General features: G+C 37.6%; 1 protein-coding gene across 1 annotated transcript in view; it reads left to right on the forward strand.

Moving 5' to 3' along the window:
- The window catches only part of RYR2 (ryanodine receptor 2), a 721,906-nt gene that overhangs the window by 399,554 nt on the left and 301,178 nt on the right, over positions 1–21,174 (forward strand). The window contains exons 19-23 of the mRNA XM_029245584.1: positions 1,568–1,760; positions 2,823–3,039; positions 4,792–4,896; positions 8,974–9,077; positions 16,639–16,722. Of these exons, the coding sequence (XP_029101417.1) occupies positions 1,568–1,760; positions 2,823–3,039; positions 4,792–4,896; positions 8,974–9,077; positions 16,639–16,722 (703 nt within the window). The remainder of the gene's footprint in view (positions 1–1,567; positions 1,761–2,822; positions 3,040–4,791; positions 4,897–8,973; positions 9,078–16,638; positions 16,723–21,174) is intronic.

The raw sequence follows: 21,174 nt of genomic DNA on the forward strand, positions 1-21,174 counted from the left end.
AGAATTTAAGTATAAAAGTATGGAGGAATGTCATAGAACAGTATGGGAAAGATGGGTAAGGATTCTTACAGGACCTATGAATCAGACCACTGCTATCTTCTTTTCTGGCTAATGCAGTGAACAGGAATATAGTTCTCATATGGATTTGATCTGAGTTTATGCAAATGCAACCTTAAAATGCTTCCTAGTGGATTCAGCAGTGTGAGTGCCATTGAAACTGTGGACTTAGGCTGGTCACTAGTGACCTTATCTCTCTTACCTGTTTCTTTCAGTCATTGCAAAACAGTTAACCATGGTCATTAGTATTAGCATTATAGTATCCCTCAGATTGAGCAATATATTTGGATTATAGTAAATATGTTTAATAACATTATCAGCTACAGATCTTGAATACAAACAGGGACATAGACCTTTATCTGTGAGTTCTGTTGCTTTTGTATGACTTTTGTTTAACAAGCTGCCTTTATTATATCCAGGGAATTCTAGAGGGACCACCTGATAACGAATGTATTGCTTGCAGATTTGAATATTGGTAAAATTTTTAAAAAGTACACAGTTTAAAATGTAGATAAGCTCTACTACTGGCATTTCAGATATGCTGTTGGTAGAAATCTTGGCATGCTAGAAATTTTAAAAAGGTGTTCTAAAAAATGCAAAGCTTGCACCATCAAATCTATTTTTGTCTTCGCTCAAATTGAGAAATTTTGTATGTTTGCATTTGTGAGCATGTGTGTTTGGGAGGACCTTACCTTCCTGTTTTCCATTGTGCCCATGGGACTAATCGGCCAAGGAGTTATGACACAGTCAAGAATGGGCATAGGTTATAGGCTGGCTACGGCAAGAAATGACATTTATCAAATATCATTTTCATGCCTCAACTTGTATTCTGCTGTATCCTACTTAAGAAGCCAACCAAGACCTTGTATGAAATAAATTATAGAACAACAAACCAGTTGACACGTATTGTCTCTCAATAAACAATGCACAAATGAGCACATTTTCTGCTTTCATTATCCCTTTATATTTTTATGTTATAAGATAAAATGGATTTAATCTTTGAGAAGGGGACTGAAATAAATACCTGCTGTGTCTGAGACTGTTCTTATAAACCATTAATTTAATCATCATAACAGCTCTACAAGGTGATGGAATTTGGTTTACAAGAAATCAAGGTTTATAGAGCTTAAGTAATGTGCTGATGGTCATACAAGTAGTAGGTGATAAAGTAGCAATTTGACTTCAAGCCTTTCCCTAGAGATTTTCCCCTGACATCATTATATTATCAGCTGTAAGATGATATCAGCATCACATATCATCCATCTGCATGCAAAACTTTCTGCATGTCAGAAGGACCATTTTACAATAAAGATAGCAGCATGGCTCCTGAAAAAAGCAACAAATTTTTTTGGTAAAGGATTTGCCATATAACATTAATATGCATTCAAGATGTAGTCTAGTCCAGTACCGTTTGGTGATTGTCACTGCCTATTCAGATCTTTGACTCAGGTTCTGAAGATGATTCTCTGAGATAAAGATGCATTACCCTCCTTAATGTGTTTCCCCATAGGTTGTATTGCCCGTACTGTCAGCTCACCAAACCAGCATCTGTTGAGAACTGATGATGTCATCAGTTGCTGTTTAGATCTAAGTGCCCCAAGCATCTCCTTCCGAATTAACGGGCAACCTGTTCAAGGCATGTTTGAGAATTTCAACATTGATGGCCTCTTCTTTCCAGTTGTCAGTTTCTCTGCAGGAATCAAGTTAGTATTTCTATGTTTTTTGCTCTGTTTGCCTGCTCACTTCTCATTCTTTCATGGAAGACTCTGCACTGCCATCACACTTGCTCTGCTAACTTTCTCTCTCTCACTCCTGGGCGTCTAGACGTCCACAGGGCATTTTGCCCCTTCCTTGAAGGGTGAAGATAAGATTCACCTAAGAGGAGAATCTCAGGAGGCTGAATCCTTTGTTCATATATCCAACCATTTAGATATGCAGTCTGCTGACTATCCTTCTATCCAGTGTTCCCGAAATATTTCAAGTCCATTTAAGTTCACTTTTTTATTTAATAAGGGTAAATAAACAATGTTGCATTAAAAATACCATTTATTTTCTCATATTTATTTTCATTAATTTTTCTTTTCATTACATTCTTCCACCCTACTCCAAACCCCCTCATTTCTACAGAAACCACATGTTTTTTGGTTGATCAGGTCAAGATGACTCCTTTCCATGTCACCCTGTACCTGCTATACTTGTAAATTATCTGCGTGTGGTCAGCTGGGTCAAGGTAGTTTCCTCTAACCCTTTGCTTTTTTGCTACTACCAGATGGAAGAGAAATTAAAGTGATAATTTAGTATGTAGAAGTATCATTTGAGTCCCCTTTAAGGAATTTCACAGGGAAATCGGACTGTGACTATTTTTTCTTTTTATCAGATCTCATCCAGCCCTGCAATTTTAAGTATACAGATATTTAGAAAGTCTGTTCTTTCTCTGTTGATTATTTGGGCACCTTGAGACATTAAATGACCAAATACTATGAGCAGGTATTTCATTCACATAGGAATATAGTGCATATGCTTTTATTATTTCTCCAGAGAGTGATAAGTTTTTGCTGAGCCATTAACATAATTTAATCAGGTTTTACTTTTATGATTAGAGGCTCTTAATCTCTAATGTACTGACATTATGGTGGTACTTAGAAAAAAAATGTGGCTTCTGACAAAGCTAATTTTGTACTCATGATTTATTCCTCTATTCTGTTGATTAGGAAACTTTTCTGTATGCCAGAGATATAACCGACCCCGACATGCATCCTTTTCAGGGTACGCTTTCTGCTTGGGGGGAGACATGGAGAATTTAAGTTCCTTCCTCCACCCGGGTATGCTCCTTGTTATGAAGCTGTTCTGCCAAAAGAAAAGTTGAAAGTGGAACACAGCCGAGAGTACAAGCAAGAAAGGACATATACACGGGACCTCCTGGGTCCCACAGTTTCCCTGACACAAGCCGCCTTCACACCGATCCCCGTGGATACCAGCCAGGTACCCAGATCCTCAGCTGTGATGGCAACGTTTGAATTGCAGTCATTCCCATATGTAGTGGCTTTCAAACTTTTGCCTGCAACCCGTACAAATGCATTTTACAGTAATACAATTTATATGTATAATTGGTTTCATAAGCTGATGCTTACCCTTACCATGTCCCCTTAGCCATTTGCCTAGTCTATTCTATTTTGTTTTTTAAGGGCGGTTTCAAGCCAGTAAATTGACTTTATAATGTACTAATGGGCCACAACCTGAGGTAATGCATACTAATTTTAGAGTGTTGTTTACTTACCTAGGGTAGTGGTGGAGTTTTCAATTTCTTCCCCCATCTGGATACACTTGGTATTTTGAAGTGATTTAACTGACTTTTATCTTGGGTAGAGACTGAGGTCATGAGCTCTAGGATTATGATCAAAATGCCTGGGATCGAATGTATGCTCTGGGACTTGAGAAAATTACTCATCACATTCATTGGGATGTTCAGAGTATGTTTGATATAGTTAATAAATAACACATTGGCACAGTACTTTGCAAATAAGCACCCAGGCAATGTTAGCACCCAAGCAATGTTAGCAGTTACTCTTGCTTTTCTCCTTCATAGACTTGAAAGTATCCTGACATTGACAATGAATTAAGTATTGCTCTATTTTAATGGTGAAGTAACTTCATTCCGGTTGGTTAGATATTCATAGTTTGTTCATTAGCTTTTGAAGATGAGAGAAATGTCTGAAGTCTGAAATAGAATTAATAGCAGGCCTCAGAAGCTTCCATTGTTTGGTTCCTTGAACCATATTTCTTGTCTCTCCCTGCTGGCTTTGTATATGATGCAGTAACATAAACAAACAAGCTTTGTTCATGGCTAAAATTCAGTTTGTGTTGCCATCGCTGGAACGTGCCAGGGTGTGTATGGCGCTACCAGAGTTGAGCAGTAAGCACGATTGGAGGATGGAAATGGACTGGAATGGACAGTGGGATTCTGTGCTGTCACTAGCACATTTAGGATTTCCTGAGCCCTGGATAACCTCTACTGTTTGGAGGGAAGGAGACAGGGATGGCCTGCCCCCTGTGGAAACTCTGCCGCATCCATGGGCATGGTGGGCAGTTGCCTGCTCTCTGTGTTGAGGGACTGCTTGTGGGGCACATGCCAGTACATCGCCAGGTGTGCACAGCCAACCCGTCACCTGGAAAACCATTTTGTGTTATGAAGAGGCTGTTAAACTTCCCCTTTTTAATGGGAACAGGTTCACATTTTTTCGCCTGAGCCTTATATTTGGAAACCACTAAAAGTAACAGAGTTAGGGAAAACATAAATCACTGCCAACAGATATTTCTAGACACAGAGAGCGAGCGGATTATCTTTTGGACACTGAATTGCCTTCATTCTCGCCGGTGGGTGCTGGCCAGGTTGGTTTAAGAACTCTGGGATGATTTCTCTTTTTAAATAATGCATATTCTGGTGGTTATACCAAATCCATTAGGACTTTTTTCTTAATGATGGCTGTCCTCAGCAATACTCTTGTTTTCTTTCTTTCTAACTTTCATTCATAATTTCCCCAAATTTACCTATTAATTGCTTAGATACCTAGTTTTACAAATTTAGATTACATGGTTTGGAACCTTGTTATGTGATTATATTTTAATGGTTGATGAGACTGTTTTATTTGGCTCAACTCACAGTGAGGACGATTAACACTGCATTTTCTTGCATTTCTTTCTGATGTGTTTTCTTTTTCTTTTTTTCAATTTTAGATTGTGTTGCCTCCCCACCTGGAGAGGATAAGAGAAAAGCTGGCAGAGAATATCCATGAACTCTGGGTTATGAATAAAATTGAACTTGGCTGGCAGTATGGTCCGGTACATAATTTTGTAAATTATTTTTAGATTCTGTTAATACATCTTTCTGAAAACATAACTTCTTCTCACTCATCCTGCTACGTGGTGACATGAGTCGATCCGATTGATTTTTTTTCCCCTACACTTTAGTTTTTGGGCATTTTTTCTTTATGAGAGGGAATGACATTAGTGGCGGGTTCATTGAAGGATGGCTTAGTTGCCTAGACAGTTGAAAAGTTATCAGTCTTCAGGCTGAAAGTTACATTTTTAAATCAAGGTTAACACATACAGATAATAGGCATTGATTTCTAAGGAACTCAGGAAAAAAACTGAAATTGAAAGTGAAAACTGAAAATGGAAAGAAGTCAGTTTACTCTCCTCCCCCGATGTTTCACTTCTTTTAGTCCCCATTGTACGTAGCAGTGTAAGTCCTCTTGGCAAAGATTCAAGTTGGTTTCGTAAGTGGAAGAGAGGCTGAGAAATAATGACTGCATGCGTTTCCAAATGATTATTTTTCAGAGAACTTAGTTTACAGTTTATCAATAAAATTTAGATGAAATAAAACCAAAACAACTTCCCGTGTAATCCCAGCGTAGCATATGTCGTTTTTTAGCAGGACTGTGGCAACACTTTCATTTTTATGATATTAGTAGCCTAAGTATCCCAAAGGTTGTAACACTTTCTTATATTTGACTGAATATAGAAATGAGTGTATTCAGCCAGTCATACTTATTACATTGAGCTTTGAATAATGACATTTATTATTAGTATTAGTGATAATACCATACGATACTTTATACTAATTAGTATGTTTGTTTTTTTAGAGCTTTGCCTTTTTACATATACTCCCGATTACAAGTAATAGGTTAATTTTCCTAACAGCACACTGGGCTGTGTGTTATTATTTCAGTTTGACCAGTGATGTCACAGCCGGGGATTCTCATAGAGCTGTCAAATGCCCTGACAGCTAGTTAGTAGCTGTGCTAAGACTAGGATGTATGTCCTCTAGCTTCTAGTCCAGAATTGTTTTTCACTATTAAGACTTAACTGATGCATGATCAGAAAATGGGATCCTTTCATTAACTGAGTAATGGTTAGACAGTTGTCAAATCAGCAAGCACTTACAAAGTTACCTTGTTAAGTATATAGTTTTGTGCTATAGTCATGGACTTTTAAAAAGAGAGGAAATGAGTAAATGCTAGAGAAGATATTTACCATCAGTCAAAGTCAGTAAAAGGAGAGATATCATGAAGGTGTACCTAGTCAATTACCAGAGGAGTTACTGACAGAATTTACCACAGGATTCAAGATGAGGCAGAGATTTGAGTTACGGACAAAATTTGGAGAAAGATAATTACAGGCTAGGATTTAAAAACATCTTATAACAACTCCCCTCCAAAAAAAAAAAAACCCGTACAGTAACAGGAACTGTTTAACAGGCGTATGCTCAAGAAAGATGATTTCTATCGCAAGCTTCTAAAGGTTGCCTAAATGATTACGTTCTACAGTGAACTTACTTATGTTTCTTCTTTTAAAAAAAGAGGAAATATAAGGTCTCACTATTATCTATTTTTGCAGTTAAATCCAGTTCATTTCAATACCATACCTTCTAATGCTGCTAGTCTGTAGATGCTGAAAGAGAATACGGTGCCTCTGAGCCATCCTGGTTGCTGCCAGTTATCCTTCACCTGGTCCTGGCTGGTTAAAGCAACCTTGGGCTTTATGTTTATTGGGCCTCCAGGGTGGAGATTAAGCACTTAGTCTGTTGCTGTAGTGCTGGCACCTGGCACCTTTCCTGGGACAAGGAACATACTCAAACACTTGCTGGTAGAACGAAACGGTTGTTTTCTTAGGGCTCATTCTGGACAGGCACAGCTCCAGGTATCATGTCAGAGGGTCGGCAATTTGGGAGAGTCTCAAACTGACACGTGAGGAGATTTCACATTGTTCTACCGTGTAATAATTGACCTTGTGTCCTGCTTCTTTTACAAGGGCTTTCCTAAAACTCCTTTCAGATAAGTGGCCACCATCCCTGACTTTATGATCTCTGTTAGTCTAGACTTAGGTACATCCCTGTTATTGAGACTAATTCCATAAATTCTTTGACATTTTAAATGAAGTGTTCAACTGTGTTTTACTTTAGAGCAGTTTGAACTGTTGAATAAGTTGGGGTTTTTTGTTTGTTTTTACTTTTTGGAAAGAACTTAGTTTCTTTAAATGTCTTTGCGATGTGTTTCACAGGAGCATCACGTAAGAGCTCTATTTTATGGAATAACGTCAGGCCTGTCCATTCAGGCATTCGTGCGTCCCTTTTGCCTAGTATTCGCCTGATGTGCTTGGTACTGGGGTCACCAAATTGAAAAGACCTTGTTTTAGTCAGTTTGCCTTTTTTAAGAGCTTCTGGTTTAGCTGAGTGATAGATACACAAACAATTACAAGCTAAGTACTGTAATGGAGATGCTAACTGTGAGGGAGGAATATTTACAGCTTTTCTGGGGAAATCAGGGAGGGCTTCCAGGAGGTGGTAAATATTTGCTCTGCTGTTTTTGTGGAGGAGCAGTGAGCCTGGAGGCAGGAAAAGGGGTCAGGGAGAGGACTCAGGTGGCCCAGGTGAGAGGTTGTGAGTTTCCCAACTGTGTGCCGGCAGTGGGGCTGGAGAGACATGACTGCAGATGTTTTGAAGTTCCACTATGGGATGTGGATAAGAGAGGGAAGGAAATCTGGGTAGATTTCTGGTTTTAGCTTGGACACCTGAGAGGATGATGGGGTCAGTTACTCTCTGGCGTAGAGAATAGAGGGGAAGTGGAAATTACACGAACACAGATTAAATTATCTCCGGAATTGGGCATGTTCATTTTTACCTTTATGTTTAGAATTTAGTGTTACATTTTGTAACTCTAGATTTCATTTCCAAAGTTACACACTTGAATAAATAAATTATATGCTTTTGTGTAAGTCCTGTTCATTTGCAATGATCACTGGAAAGAAAGGAATAACTATCTTGTTTTTAACTTGGCGACTCCTGAAAACTTAAAAAAAAATTCTTACTCGTGTTTACCTACATTTTATGTGGCATTTATAAAGCCTGGTAATTATTACCATGGAGTAATTTGTTCCCTGACAGCATATGGCTGTGATCGTGGTATCACCACGGCAGTAATGCCTGTGTAATTTAGGTCTCTAAGAAGATAAAAACCTAATTACTAATGCAAGGGTACAGAACATCTTTCTCATTAATTCATCCCTAAAATCTTGAATTTAGTTTATTCTGATTGCTAATCCACGTTTTCAAGGATTGATATGAAAAATGGCTGTGGGATGTTAACTGACTTCGGTAAAGCACTGGAGTGATTTGTGAGAGCAGAAGTAGCTTACATGGGGTGGAATGAACAGCTGGAACCACCTCCAAGAGTTTGTATCAGTCAGTCATGATGTTAATTGATGTCTCTAATCCGTTTGGCTCTAAACACGTAAAACCTCCTGCACATCAAAACTAAGTGATTACTACACCTTCTTACCTAGAATTCATTTCAGTTTACAAAATATTTGTTCCGTGCCTGCCATGTACCTGGCATGTTCTAGGTGTTGGGAACACATTGTCAAAAAGCAAAAGAGATCAAATTCCTGTTCCTTTGGTTATACATTCTAGTTGCAGGGAGATAGACAGTAATGCAATAAATAAAGACCTAGTCTGTTCGCAGGTGGTAACTGTTACGGGAAAAAAAAAAGTAGGGTGGGTGGGCAGATTAGCATATTAGGAAGGCGGACAGAATGAGCTTCATTGAGGAAGTAAGATTGAAGCAAATGCTGGAAGTTGCCGGGAGAGTGGGCATGGGGGATTCAGGGTAGAGCAGGCATGGACACTGGGGCCAGGAACGGTGCCAAATGGAAGACATCAGGAAGCCCAGACAATGCCAGGCTTGACCACTGACCTCGAATATTAGCCGTGCCTGGGAGATGACAGAGGCAGCTTAGCTGGAATGATGGTCTGGGTTTCCCTTCTTGCTTCCCCCTTCGCTTTCCTCCATGCAATTAGATTACCATTGCTAGTATCTGACCTTAGAAACTATTATATGTGGATATCCTGTTCTGTTTCAGGTTAGAGATGACAATAAGAGACAGCACCCGTGTCTGGTGGAGTTCTGCAAGCTGCCTGAACAGGAACGCAATTACAACTTACAGATGTCGCTTGAGACCCTGAAGTGAGTGTCTTAGATTTCCTATCTTCCTATCTGTATTACACGAAAGAAACCAAGTGTTGATATTATGCTTTCACTCATTTTAATTCCAGTTAGAAATTTCCATAATGCATTGGTAGATTGGATCAATATTTGTTTGGAACAGACTTTGAGCATATTAACTTTATGTCTTTGTGCTCTATGTAAGTATCTCCCAAAGAGTATTCTACAGATGTTTATGGGTTTTTCGGAATACAAGGATTTTGGCATTGGATGCAGTGCTCCTCAGAATGTCAGTCATAAATTGTTACCAGTGTGTGACTAGGTAAATGAAGGTTTGAACAAGTGTTTAGAAATTTTTATACCAATTTAAGGTATTGCATTGAGCTTTGAATAATGGCATTTATTATTAGTGTTAGTGGTAATACCATATGATACTTTATACTAATTAGTATGTTTATTTATTTAGAGCTTTGCCTTTTCACATACACCCTCACTTACAGGTATTGGGTTAATCTTCCTAGCAGCACACTGGGCTGTGAGTGTTATTATTTCAGGTTTACCAGTGATGTCACAGCCGGGGATTCTCATAGAACTGTCAAGTGCCCTGACACAGCTAGTTAGTAGCTGTGCTGGGACTGGGATCCAGCTTCTCTAGCTTCTAGTCTAGAACAGTTTTTCACTGTAAGACTTGGTGATGCGTGATCAGAAAATAGGGTCCTTTCATTAACTCAGTAATGGTTAGACAACTGCCAAATCAGCCAAGTACTTAGGAAGTACCTTATTAAGTATATAGTTTTGCACTTTTCCATCCTTGATGGCCTCGAAGAACTGGATTTGTTCCAATAGGTCACTTACCTCAAAACCTGCTTATATTAGGAATAAACCAATACTTTTGTCCTTTTTCTGTTTTGTTTCAGTTTTGTTAAGTGCAAAGAGCTAGTTCTATTGAAGTTATTTTACCAAAGACCCAGAACATAAAACTTAGGCACTGTTTCAAATTCTAGGATTTGGGTCCAGGTATATATCTTCAAAGATCTGGTAGTGATTTTCCTTATGAAAATTAACAAATTGGGCCTAGAATGAGTTTAGGTTCTACTAGTAACTTAAAAGGAAAAGGAGTATATACAAATCGAGTGAATTGAGAAACCACTACAGGTAAAAAATGACCAAGCTTGCCTGTAATAAGGAATGCAGAACACATCACTGTGACCGCCTCTTCAGGGTCTCCTGTCTTCCTTTGTGGTCTTGATGTGAAGCTTGTACATTTAGCTTGCTAACTCACGTCAGCCCATTATTTGCCCATCTTTTACAACAAAATGTTTTTATTGAAAGTTCATGGCCTAAGATATTTTAGTTAAATTTGCAGTACATTCCCTATAATTTTAGCAATTGACAGCTAAGCTAACTAGGCAAATCCTGGGAAGCCTGGAATGTAGAGATCTCCATTACCAGTCTCCCTGGTATGTTGAGCCTTTGACTGCTACACATAACCTAATCTCATTCCTAACAGCTACTGGTGGCTGGTTTGATTAAATCAGACTGCACGTACCATGGTGCTGTTGCCTATGGCGAATGCTAATAACCCTTTTCATATTTGTTAATATTTATATGGTTTTATGATGAACTAATTTCACTTGTTTCTTTAAAATTTAAATTAGGGGGAAAAGAGCTCCTATTTCTCCAAAATTCACACTATGCCCAATTCCAGTAGTTAAAGAAAGTACAGTACTTTATGTATTTCCCTTATTCACTTGGTTAGTTGATAGGCACTAGAGCAGAGTGGGTAAGAACATAGAGCCTAGATGGTTGGATGGTCTAGATTTAAGGACTTGCTCCTACAAAGGGGATCTTAGGTTCTCTGAACCTTAGACTTTTTAGCATCAGTTTAAAATGGGGATCATAGTGTATCTACTTTATGGAATTGTAGTGGGGACTAAATGATACAATACTGATAAAGCCTCTAGCACCGTAATGCCTAACAGAAGAAGCACTCCATAAAGTTCAGTTTAAAAAAAAAATACTGTGGGTGGGATTAGCAACTTTACTCATTTAAATTCTCAGGAGTGCCAAGTGACAAATAAGCAAACGATTATTTCAGAATATTCCTTATTTTGGATGTTGGGTGATTTCGTGTGAATGTGAATTTCTGTTGCTCTTTCTGTGATTTTTTTTATCACGTAAATTGTTGAAAAAGACAGCTTACTTCCGATTTGAATGGTCATCTGTGTGCTGTACAGCACTGCAGAAATGCTGACACCCTCTTCCAGAACAGCGCTGTACCACCCTAGCCTAAGCTACCATTTTTTTAAGTTGAAGTCTAGTTGATTTACAATGTTGTGTTAGTTTCAGGTGTACAGCAAGGTGATTCAGTTATACATATATATATGTATATGTATGTATATTCTTTTTCAGATTCTTTCCCATTATAGTTTATTACAAGATATTGAATATAGTTCCCTGGGCTATACCGTAGGTCCTTGTTGGTTATCTATTTTATATATAGTAATATGTATAAATCCCAACCGCCTAATTTATCCCTCCCCTCCCTTTCCCCTTTGGTAACCGTAAGTTTGTTTTGTATGTCTGTGGGTCTGTTTCTGTTCTGTAAATAAGTTCATTTGTGTCTGTCTTTTTTTTTTTAGACTTCACACATAAGTCAAATGCTATGATATGTGTCTTCCTCTGTCTGGCTTACTTCACTCAGTATGACAATCTCTAGGTCTAATCATGTTGCTGCAAATGGCACTATTTCATTCTTTTTTATGGCTGAGTAATATTACATTGTGTAAATGTACCACATCTTCTTTATCCATTCATCTATTGAGGGACATTGAGGTTGCTTCCATGCCTTTAGCCTAAGCTACCATTATTCCCCACCTGAAACTATAAAACTGTCCTGACAGATCCAGTTGAAATATTAAGCTAGCTCTTCTCTTACCCATTCTGTACTCTGATCTTTTTCAAATATTTAGTGTCATTTCTCCCTATTTGAATTCTTTTAATGGCTTCCCATTGCTCTTAAGATAAAGGCAGTACCTTAATTTGCCCAGTGGTCCTGCAAGGTCTTGCTTCCCTTCTTACCACCATCATCATGTAGGAGGCTGCTCTTCTTTTTCCTTGCTTGCCATCACACTAGACTTTGTTTTGCACACCTGTTTGCACGTTCCTTTCCCCTTCTTTACGTCCACTTCCTGAAATGCTCCCCTCCATGCCCTGTTCTCATCCTTTACATCTCGGGTCACTTCTTCGGGAAACATTTGCTGAGCTCCTTGATTCAATAAAGCCCCCTTTCATAGGCACTCAGCCTGTTTGTATCTCTCAGCATAGAAACTGTCCAGCTATGTATAATCACAGGATGGCGTCTCCACTCCACCAGACCTAAGTTTCTTGAGGGCAGGCATCTGATTTTGATTTTATTCACCATCTTTTGAACTTTACACAGAGCTCAGTAAATGTTTCTCGAATGAATGAACCAACGAATAAGCAATAAAGCTCAGTCTCTAGCCAGGCTTTTGTATACCAAATGGTAATCACGGACAGGGTGCCTCCTGTTCTCTCTGTGGCTTTGTGCCAGTCTGTTTCCTCTTCTTGTCGGTGGTCATATACTTGAAGTGCTAAATTGCAGCACGAACCAATAATTGCCACTTAATCTTGTAGCAAATATGTGCTGAATGCATATGCAGGTTACTGTCGGAAGCACAGGAATCAGATGGAGAGCCCACCTCCAGCTCGTCCTTTTCCACTTCCCATACTCTGTTCCTCTCTGCTAACCTCTGCACAAGCTCCACAGCTCACGCTGCTCTCTCCCCACCCTCTGCAGACTTTAAAACCATTTTAAATGGGTCAGTTGAACGGTGTTAAGTCAAATAAAATGGTTTTAATAAAGATAATAAAAAGACCAAAGAGTTCTTATTCAGAGAACTTGGTGTGGTTGATAGCATTGAATAGATTTTTTAAATGGTCTGTTGTTCTCATTTAAAAGTCTCTTTGGGTTAGACATAGAGTCCTTAGATATGATGCCCAAAATGCGATCCATAAAAGAAAACAAAATCAATACACTGGATCTCATTGAAAGTAAAACCTTTTGTAATACAAAAGAAACCACATAGGAGATGGAGACTCAGGCCACAGATTGGGAGAAAATATTTATAAATCATGTAAGTTTACATTTATAGGGTTTGTAGTAAATCATACAAGTCCTGATAAAGAACTTGTACACAGAATATATAGGTAACTCTTACAACTCTGTAATAAGAATACATACGGCCCAATTAAAAAACAGGCAAAACGCTTGAGTATATATTTTAATAAAGAAGATATGTGAATGGCTAATAAGCACATGAAAAGATGCTCAACATCATTAGTCATTAGGAAAATGCAAACTAAATCACAATGAGATACTACCGCACACATGCTGCAATAGCCATAATCAAAATGACAGATACACTCAGTGTTGGTGCAGATATAGAAAAAAACCTGAAATCTACATGTATTACTGATGGGAATGTAAAATGGCCCTGCCACTTGGTGGTTTCTTAAAACATTAAACGTAAATTTATGATACAACCTAGCAACTCTACTCCTATGTACCTACCCAAGAGAAATGAAAGCCTATGTTGACACAAAGACATGTTCATAGAAGCATTATACATAACGTCCCCAAACTGGAAAAACTGCGAACATCCATCAGCTGGTGAATGGATAAACAACACGTAATAGAGCCACACAATGCAATACTATTTAACAATAAAAGGAAATAAACTACTAATGTGCATTACAGCACGGATCAACCTAAAGAACGTAAGTCAAAGAAGCCTGGCATGAAAGATTCAATACTGTATGATTCTATTTAGGTGAAATGTCCAGAAAAGACAATTTTTTTTTTTTTTTTTTTTTTTTTTTTTTGCGGTACGTGGGCCTCTCCCGTTGCGGAGCGCAGGCTCAGTGGCCATGGTTCATGGGCCCAGCTGCTCCGCGGCATGTGGGATCCCCCCAGACCGGGGCACGAACCCGCATCCCCTGCATTGGCAGGCGGACTCTCAACCACTGCGCCACCAGGGAAGTCCAGAAAAGGCAATTCTTTAGAGACAGAAAGCACATTTATGATTGCTTGAGGGTGGGGATGATCAGTGACTGCAGACAGGCATGGAGAATCTGATGGGGTGATGGAAATATTCTAAAACTGGATTGTAGCGATGGTCATACAGTGCTAGCCATTATCGTCACTTAATGAATTAGGCAGGGTTCTCCATACATTATAATCAGATTGCTTGGCAGGCACGCACTCAGAAGCTTAACTACCTGGATTTAAGATAAATCCCAATGTTATTGTCACCCTTGAGTTCCCTTAGAGCTGGGTTTGGGATCCTACTTGACCCTTTCATAGCCCTGTACGTATGTCACTGCATGCAAGACACTGTGTTATAGTTAATTTTTGTCTTGGTCCTCACCAGCCTGTAGCCTTATCCCCAGAACTTAGCACAGGACCTGGCTTTCAAAAGATACTTACTGAATAGATAAATGAATGCAGGATGATGGCAGGAAACTTCCTGTTCCTTGGACAGTGTTTGAATAAGCATAGCCTGTGTTTGTTCTGTGAGTCAATTTTTGATTCTTCTGTTGCCAGTCAGTCTCATCTGAAGTGGCACATTCTTTAGATAATTTCATAGCTTCAGTTAGCTCTTGCTCTATCCATATTTTTGCAGTTTCACACTCCAAAGGTAATTTCACGGGCTCATCTCAATTTTGCCATATATAACCTAAAATTTAATTTGATAACTGTGTGTGTGTGTGTGTGTGTATCTATATCTGTCTCCATATTGTCATTTTTTAAATGTGATGGAGGGTAAGTATAGATGGATTTTAGATACTTGCTACCTTCCTTTTGCAACTGACCCACCTTAGAAATTCTGTCATCCACAAAGTTTATGCTGTTGCATCTTATTCTATTGAGATAGGTGGAACCACTCATTGTCATGAATAGTAAAGGGTGTTGTTCTACCTAAGTCTGGGAGCTTATAACATTGAGTTCTAAATGTGGATGGTGAGGATCTTTCTTGGGAAAATCAGCAAAAGCTTATTCATTAAAGGGAGTAAAAAATACAGTGTATCTAAACACTGGATAAACTGTTTCTGGCCAATTGGAACACCCATGTGTCATGTGAAAGGGAGATTTTTCTAGACTAGGAAGTCCAGAAAAGGATTTTAAAACATATGGGGACTTCAGTGTATCATAAAAGTAGCATTTCAAGTAAGTGGTGAAAATGGATTATTCAGTAAATATTTTGTGCAGATCTGGGTATCCATCTGGGAAATAAAGTTAAATCTCTACCTTAAGACATATAGCCTTCCCTCCTCCACCCCTTCCCCATCAAAAAAGTAAGGACGGTTACTTCAAGTGATTTAACAATTGGGAAATCTCTTAAGTATCACATAAAACTCAGAAGCCATTTTTGAAAGATAGAAAATTTCAGTTATATAAAAACAAATTTAAAGCTCTACCTAGAAAGAACAGCATAAAGAAAGTAAAAAGACAAATAACAAACTGGAGAAAATATTTGTAACTCATATCTCATATATTTGAAGGGCTTCTGAACTGCCACAACAAAACCCAAATCTAACAGAAAAGTGAACAAGGAATGTTTTCACAGAAAAAAGGAAATACAGATATCGCCAAAGCATACGAAAAAGGTGCTCAAGTGCACTTATATTAAGAAAAATGCCAATTAAAACTGTAAATGAGACATCTCATTAGCATATTAATTGATAACTCTGTGTTGGGCCAGGTATGGGAAATAGGCAGTGTCATACCTTGCTGGTGGAAATATAAATGATTACCAGCTCTATAGACATTTGGCAATATTTGTCAAACTCTGAAATATACCACCCCTGTGACCCAGTAATTGCATGTCTAGGAATTTATCCTACAGATGAAGGATACAGTACATGTATTTAAATGTATAAGGTTATTCATTGCAGCATTGTTTGTAATAACAAAAGATAGTGAACAGAGAATTGGGTAAGACATTATGACACACTCAGTGAATGGGACACTTCAGACCTATTGAAAAATAAACCAGCTTTATATGAAGGACAGTAAGTCAAAGTCATATATCAAAGTTATATTGTAAAGCCAAGATAGCAAACTGTGGAGAACTCTTACACATAACCAATGCGTAAGAGGAAAGCAGAAACAACAACGACACACACACACACACACACGCACACACACACACAGCTGCTTTAGAATATGCATAGATTGTAGCAGGACATTCAGGAATTCGTAGCAATCAGTGCCTTTAGGGAAAGAAACAGGAATAGAAGGAAGGGATTGTAGAGAGACTTACTTTTCAATATGTTCCTTTTTGTGTTTGAATTGAAACATTTAATTTTCAAATGTCCTACTCATTACTCAACAGTAAATACTTTACAACTAAGTAAGCTTTCCTTTTGCTTTAAAACAAAATACTTCTCTCTGCATTCGAGGTGGACTGTTATACCTCATGCCCAGGTGCTGTTATGTTGGGTTGTTCTGGACATAGGGAAGGAATTGTTGCAGCTTATGTCTGGTTTTCTTTTCCAGGACTTTGTTGGCATTAGGATGTCATGTGGGTATATCAGATGAACACACCGAAGAAAAGGTGAAAAAAATGAAGCTGCCGAAGAAGTAAGTTGAATGTCTAGGCAATATTAAATAGTCTGTGCCTTACTTTATTTAGTGTTACTGCACCCAAAAAAACTCTTGATGGGATCCTAGATGCCTTGCTTACACGTAAGCTATAAAATTCAGATTCAAAATTTAAGCTTGCTGTATTACACTAGAGGCTGCATCAAGGCCATGGTGGGGTGAGAGCCCATCACAGTGCCCAGAGGGGAAACAAGCTCACAAAATATTTGGTAGTGTGTTACGAGTGTGTTATTTTTGTTTCGTGTATGTGTGTGTGAACACGCATGCCCACGTCCTGATTGGATATGGTTTCCCACTTTCCACCAGAAGATGTATAATTTTATTTATTTTTACAAAGAAAATGTATTTTAGGAGTAGTTATGCAGTCAGTGTTATCATTTCCACTTTAAGATGAGAAAACTGAGGCACTAGATGCTCTCGGAGTTATTTTGCCTGCTATGCTACAATCTCTGTGACCTTGTTTAACTTCTTAAAACTTCAGCTTTCTCATCTGCTAACAGGTATTAATATGGGAAGTTTTAGGGATTAAATGAGTATAAGTGCTTAATAAATGATAACTGTTACATATTATTACTTTTTCTTATTTAGTTTAGTTTAAGTATTCAAGCCACTCTTCCGAGGCCTGCATGTTGTAAATAGCAGGCCTGGACATGTGCTAAGTAATATCATGGAGATAAAAACAAAGTAGCCACTCCATAATTTCTATCAGTCACCCCAGATAAACATAAAATTAAAGTAGAAACCGTGTGCTTGCTATGCGAGTGCAAATTCTAGCAGGTCCTTTAGGCCACCGAACCTTTTTACTCAGGCCTTCCATTAAAAAATATGTATAACAGCATATCCTACAAGGTTATATATATAAAGTATAGGACTAGTTTTGAGGCTCAAAACCATATATGCATAAAACATGTACATATTTTTAGGGATATATGCTTATTTGATAAGACTGATTTTCTAAAGCAGTGGCGTCATAATTCTGGATAGTAACTACCTTTGTTGGAGTATAGGCAGGGGTGTTGAAAGGGGAGGAGCACACAGATAAATACAAGGTGTTGGTAATGTTCTAATTTTTACCATGGTGGTGGGTTAATGGAGTTCATTTCATTAGAACGCTTTAAAGTATATTCTCTTGTGTGTATCCAAAAATAGTTATTTTTAAAAACAAAAATATGACAGGTATACACCCAAATATATCATTAATCTCAGTAAGTGGAAATCAGTGAAATTCTCCAGGTAAGATATAGTGATTGTCAGATTAGATTCAGAAAGATAACTCACGTTGTATACACCTCGCAAAAATAAAACCCAGCTAAAGGAGACACATCGAGAAATTCAGAACGTGAAAAGTTGAAAAAACATAACGTGATGTTCCAAGTAATATTGTTCAAAAGGAAATTGCAGTTTCCTTTTTGTCAGTTGCCTTATATAAGACAAAACAGCTCTGGAAGCAAAATTAAGGAAAGAAGGATACTGTATAAGGATCCAAAAAATAAGCATTATGCTAATACTGCTCATGTATGCACCAAGTCAAATGGCTTCGAAAAATCAAGAAAGCAAAATATTAATAGATTTTCCAAAATAGACCAATGTAAAATCATAGTGATAATTCCTAACACAACTCCCAGAAACTAATATGTGTAACAGATAAATTTTAATGAAGAATAATAACAATTTAACCCCCTATAAATTAAAAGCTTGACATGTATAGAACACTGAACACATGGAACATTTATAAAACTCAACATCCTTTACAGCATGAGGACATTGATATCGTAGATATCATATTTATTGAATCGCAGGAAATAACAGTAACAATCAAAAAATCATGTAAAGTCATGACATATTTAAAACTTTTAAAACATAGTTCTAAATAGCTTATAGATCAAACATATCATTGTGAAAATTTAAAATATAAGAATGGCAAAGGCAAAGACTTCATATCAAAACATAAGAGTTGCATATTTAAAGCAATACTGGAGAAAGCATGTTTTAGAAACCTAATAGGCAGGAAGAAAAATCTCTGAAAAGATTGATAAAAGAAAAAAGAAATATTTCTTTTAGCAATTATAGGGATATTTTCAAGAGGGACCGCAAACTGTAAAAAATTTATTAATTAACAAATTAGTTTCTAAGTTAAATGATATTGGCAATTGTATATATTATCAAAACTGACCCATGAAGAAAGAAAATGTTAATAGAGCTATAGCTATTAAAGGAATTGAATTAATAGTTTAAAATACACACACACGTCCCAAACCACTTTACTATTGATTTCCAGCAAATATTTAAGAATGGGTAATCTCAAATGAAAAAGAAGCAGCACTTTACAGCTTATTATCTGAGAATAAAATAAATAAAATAAATAAAGCCCAGATGAGGGTAGTGTGAGGGAGGGAAATTGTAATCCAGCTTCACTTATGGGCATAGATTCAAAAAAATGCTAAGTTAAAATATTAGCAAACTTAGTAGTATATTATGGCCCAGCTAAATTTATTCCAGTAATAAAAAGATGGGTTAACATTAGAAAATATATTTATTCACACTAGAGTGAAGGAGAAAATTCATATGATCCTACCAATATATTTAGTAATAAATATTTCATAAAATGTTTTACTTATAAGCATATGAACTCTTAGCAAGCAATAATCTGAGAGAACCTTCTTAACCTGACAAAAGGCCAATAGCAACCAATAATCTATAAGGTAAAACCCCAAAGATTTTCCTTTAGGATTCAGGAATAAGACATATAAAGTACTGTTACCTGATGTATTCAATATAGCCAATGCAATGAGACAAGAAAAAAATTATGAGTTTTGGAAAGGAAGAAAACATACTGTTGTCAATAGCAGGTAATGTTATTGCATTGAAAACTCAGGAGGATCTACAGTATTATTTGTTGACAATAAGTACGGCAGTATTGCTAGATCAATACCTTTAAAAATCTCATTTAGAAGTGCAAGAAAAAAAAAAACAAAGGAAAGAAAAAAAAGAAATCCCTAAGGTAGATGAGAAATCTAACCAAAGAGGTGCGAGACCTCTGTAGACTAAATGTTAAAACTGGATTTAAAGTCTTTAAAGACTATCTAAATAAATAGAGATAGATCATCATCATGGATGGTACAACAAATATATCAGTTCTCCCCCAATTAATCTTAGAATCAATACTATTCCAGTCATTCCACCAGCAGAGGTTTTTAAGCAGCTGGCTAAGCTATTCTAAAATATATGTGGAATTTCAAAGGTTGAAGAATATCTAGAAGTCTTTTACAAAAGAAGATAAACTTGCTCTGCTAGATATCAAGACTTATGATAAAACTATGGTAATGAAGGAAGTGTTACAATGGCATTGGGATAGACAAATTGAGACAGAGTTCCCAAATATATACATGCATATATACAAATTTGACATATGCCAAAGGTCTTGTTATAAATAAGTGGGGAAATGAAAACTGTTCCATCAATGGTATTCATATAATTGACTAGCAAAATAGGAAAAAGTTAGGTCTCTACCTTATGCTATACACAAACATTTGCAGGTTAGTTCAAGACCCAATTGCACAAAACAAAAATACTTTTTGAAGACAAGTGGAATATCTTCATGACCATGAGGTGGAGAAGGACTTTTTAAATCAGAAAAAAAAACACAAAACACAAAAGAACGCTCACTTCATTTAAGTCTTTGCTTAAATATAAACTCCTCTGAGAGGTCTTCCTTAAGCATTCTATCTATAATGCTCTGATCATTTTCTTTAACCTGCTTTATTTTTTCACTTGCACTTCTACAGCTGTTATTATTTATTCGTTTAGCTTTTGGGTCACCTAAACTGAAATATGCACTCAATAAGGGGCTGGGGCTTTGTTTACTGCAAGGCCCCCAGTTTCTAAAATACCTAGTATAGGAGTGGTGTCTGTAACATGACAGCATAAGATGTTCCTCCTTTTCATCCGCCTTTTATAAATGAGTGAATTAGATACCCGTACATGAATAAGAGTCCCTTTGTGGGGTTTCTGCAATTTGCATCTGTAGCTCTCAGGGACCCAGGAGGAATCTTGCTCACCAGTGCATCTGGTAGGAGATAGAGAAACCTCCCTATAAGCTGCAGAACTAATGAAGCCAGTAAGGCTGCCTGGGCCCCTTTCCTGGCTGTGGGACCAGAATCCGGTGAGTGTGAATCAGGCAGGTACGCACCCGTGACAGACAACTTGCAGAAGTCCGGCCCTCCCAAAGAGAGATGCCAACACACCATTGGAGAAAAAAAAGAACAAAGAAAACAAACAAACGAAAAAAGAAACAGGAGTTTGGTCACAGCGGAAGCAGTAGGAGAAACTTTTCCCAGCACCACCCCACCTCCAAGAAGGTGGTTATCAGGCTGATTTATGTGGCAGAGACATCTCTTCCTTGGAGAAAGAGGAGCATGAGAGAGCCCTACT

The sequence above is a fragment of the Monodon monoceros genome, unplaced genomic scaffold, assembly GCF_005190385.1.
Source record: "Monodon monoceros isolate NGI ecotype Baffin Bay Population unplaced genomic scaffold, NGI_Narwhal_1 Super_Scaffold_4, whole genome shotgun sequence".
Taxonomy (NCBI): Eukaryota; Metazoa; Chordata; class Mammalia; order Artiodactyla; family Monodontidae; genus Monodon; species Monodon monoceros.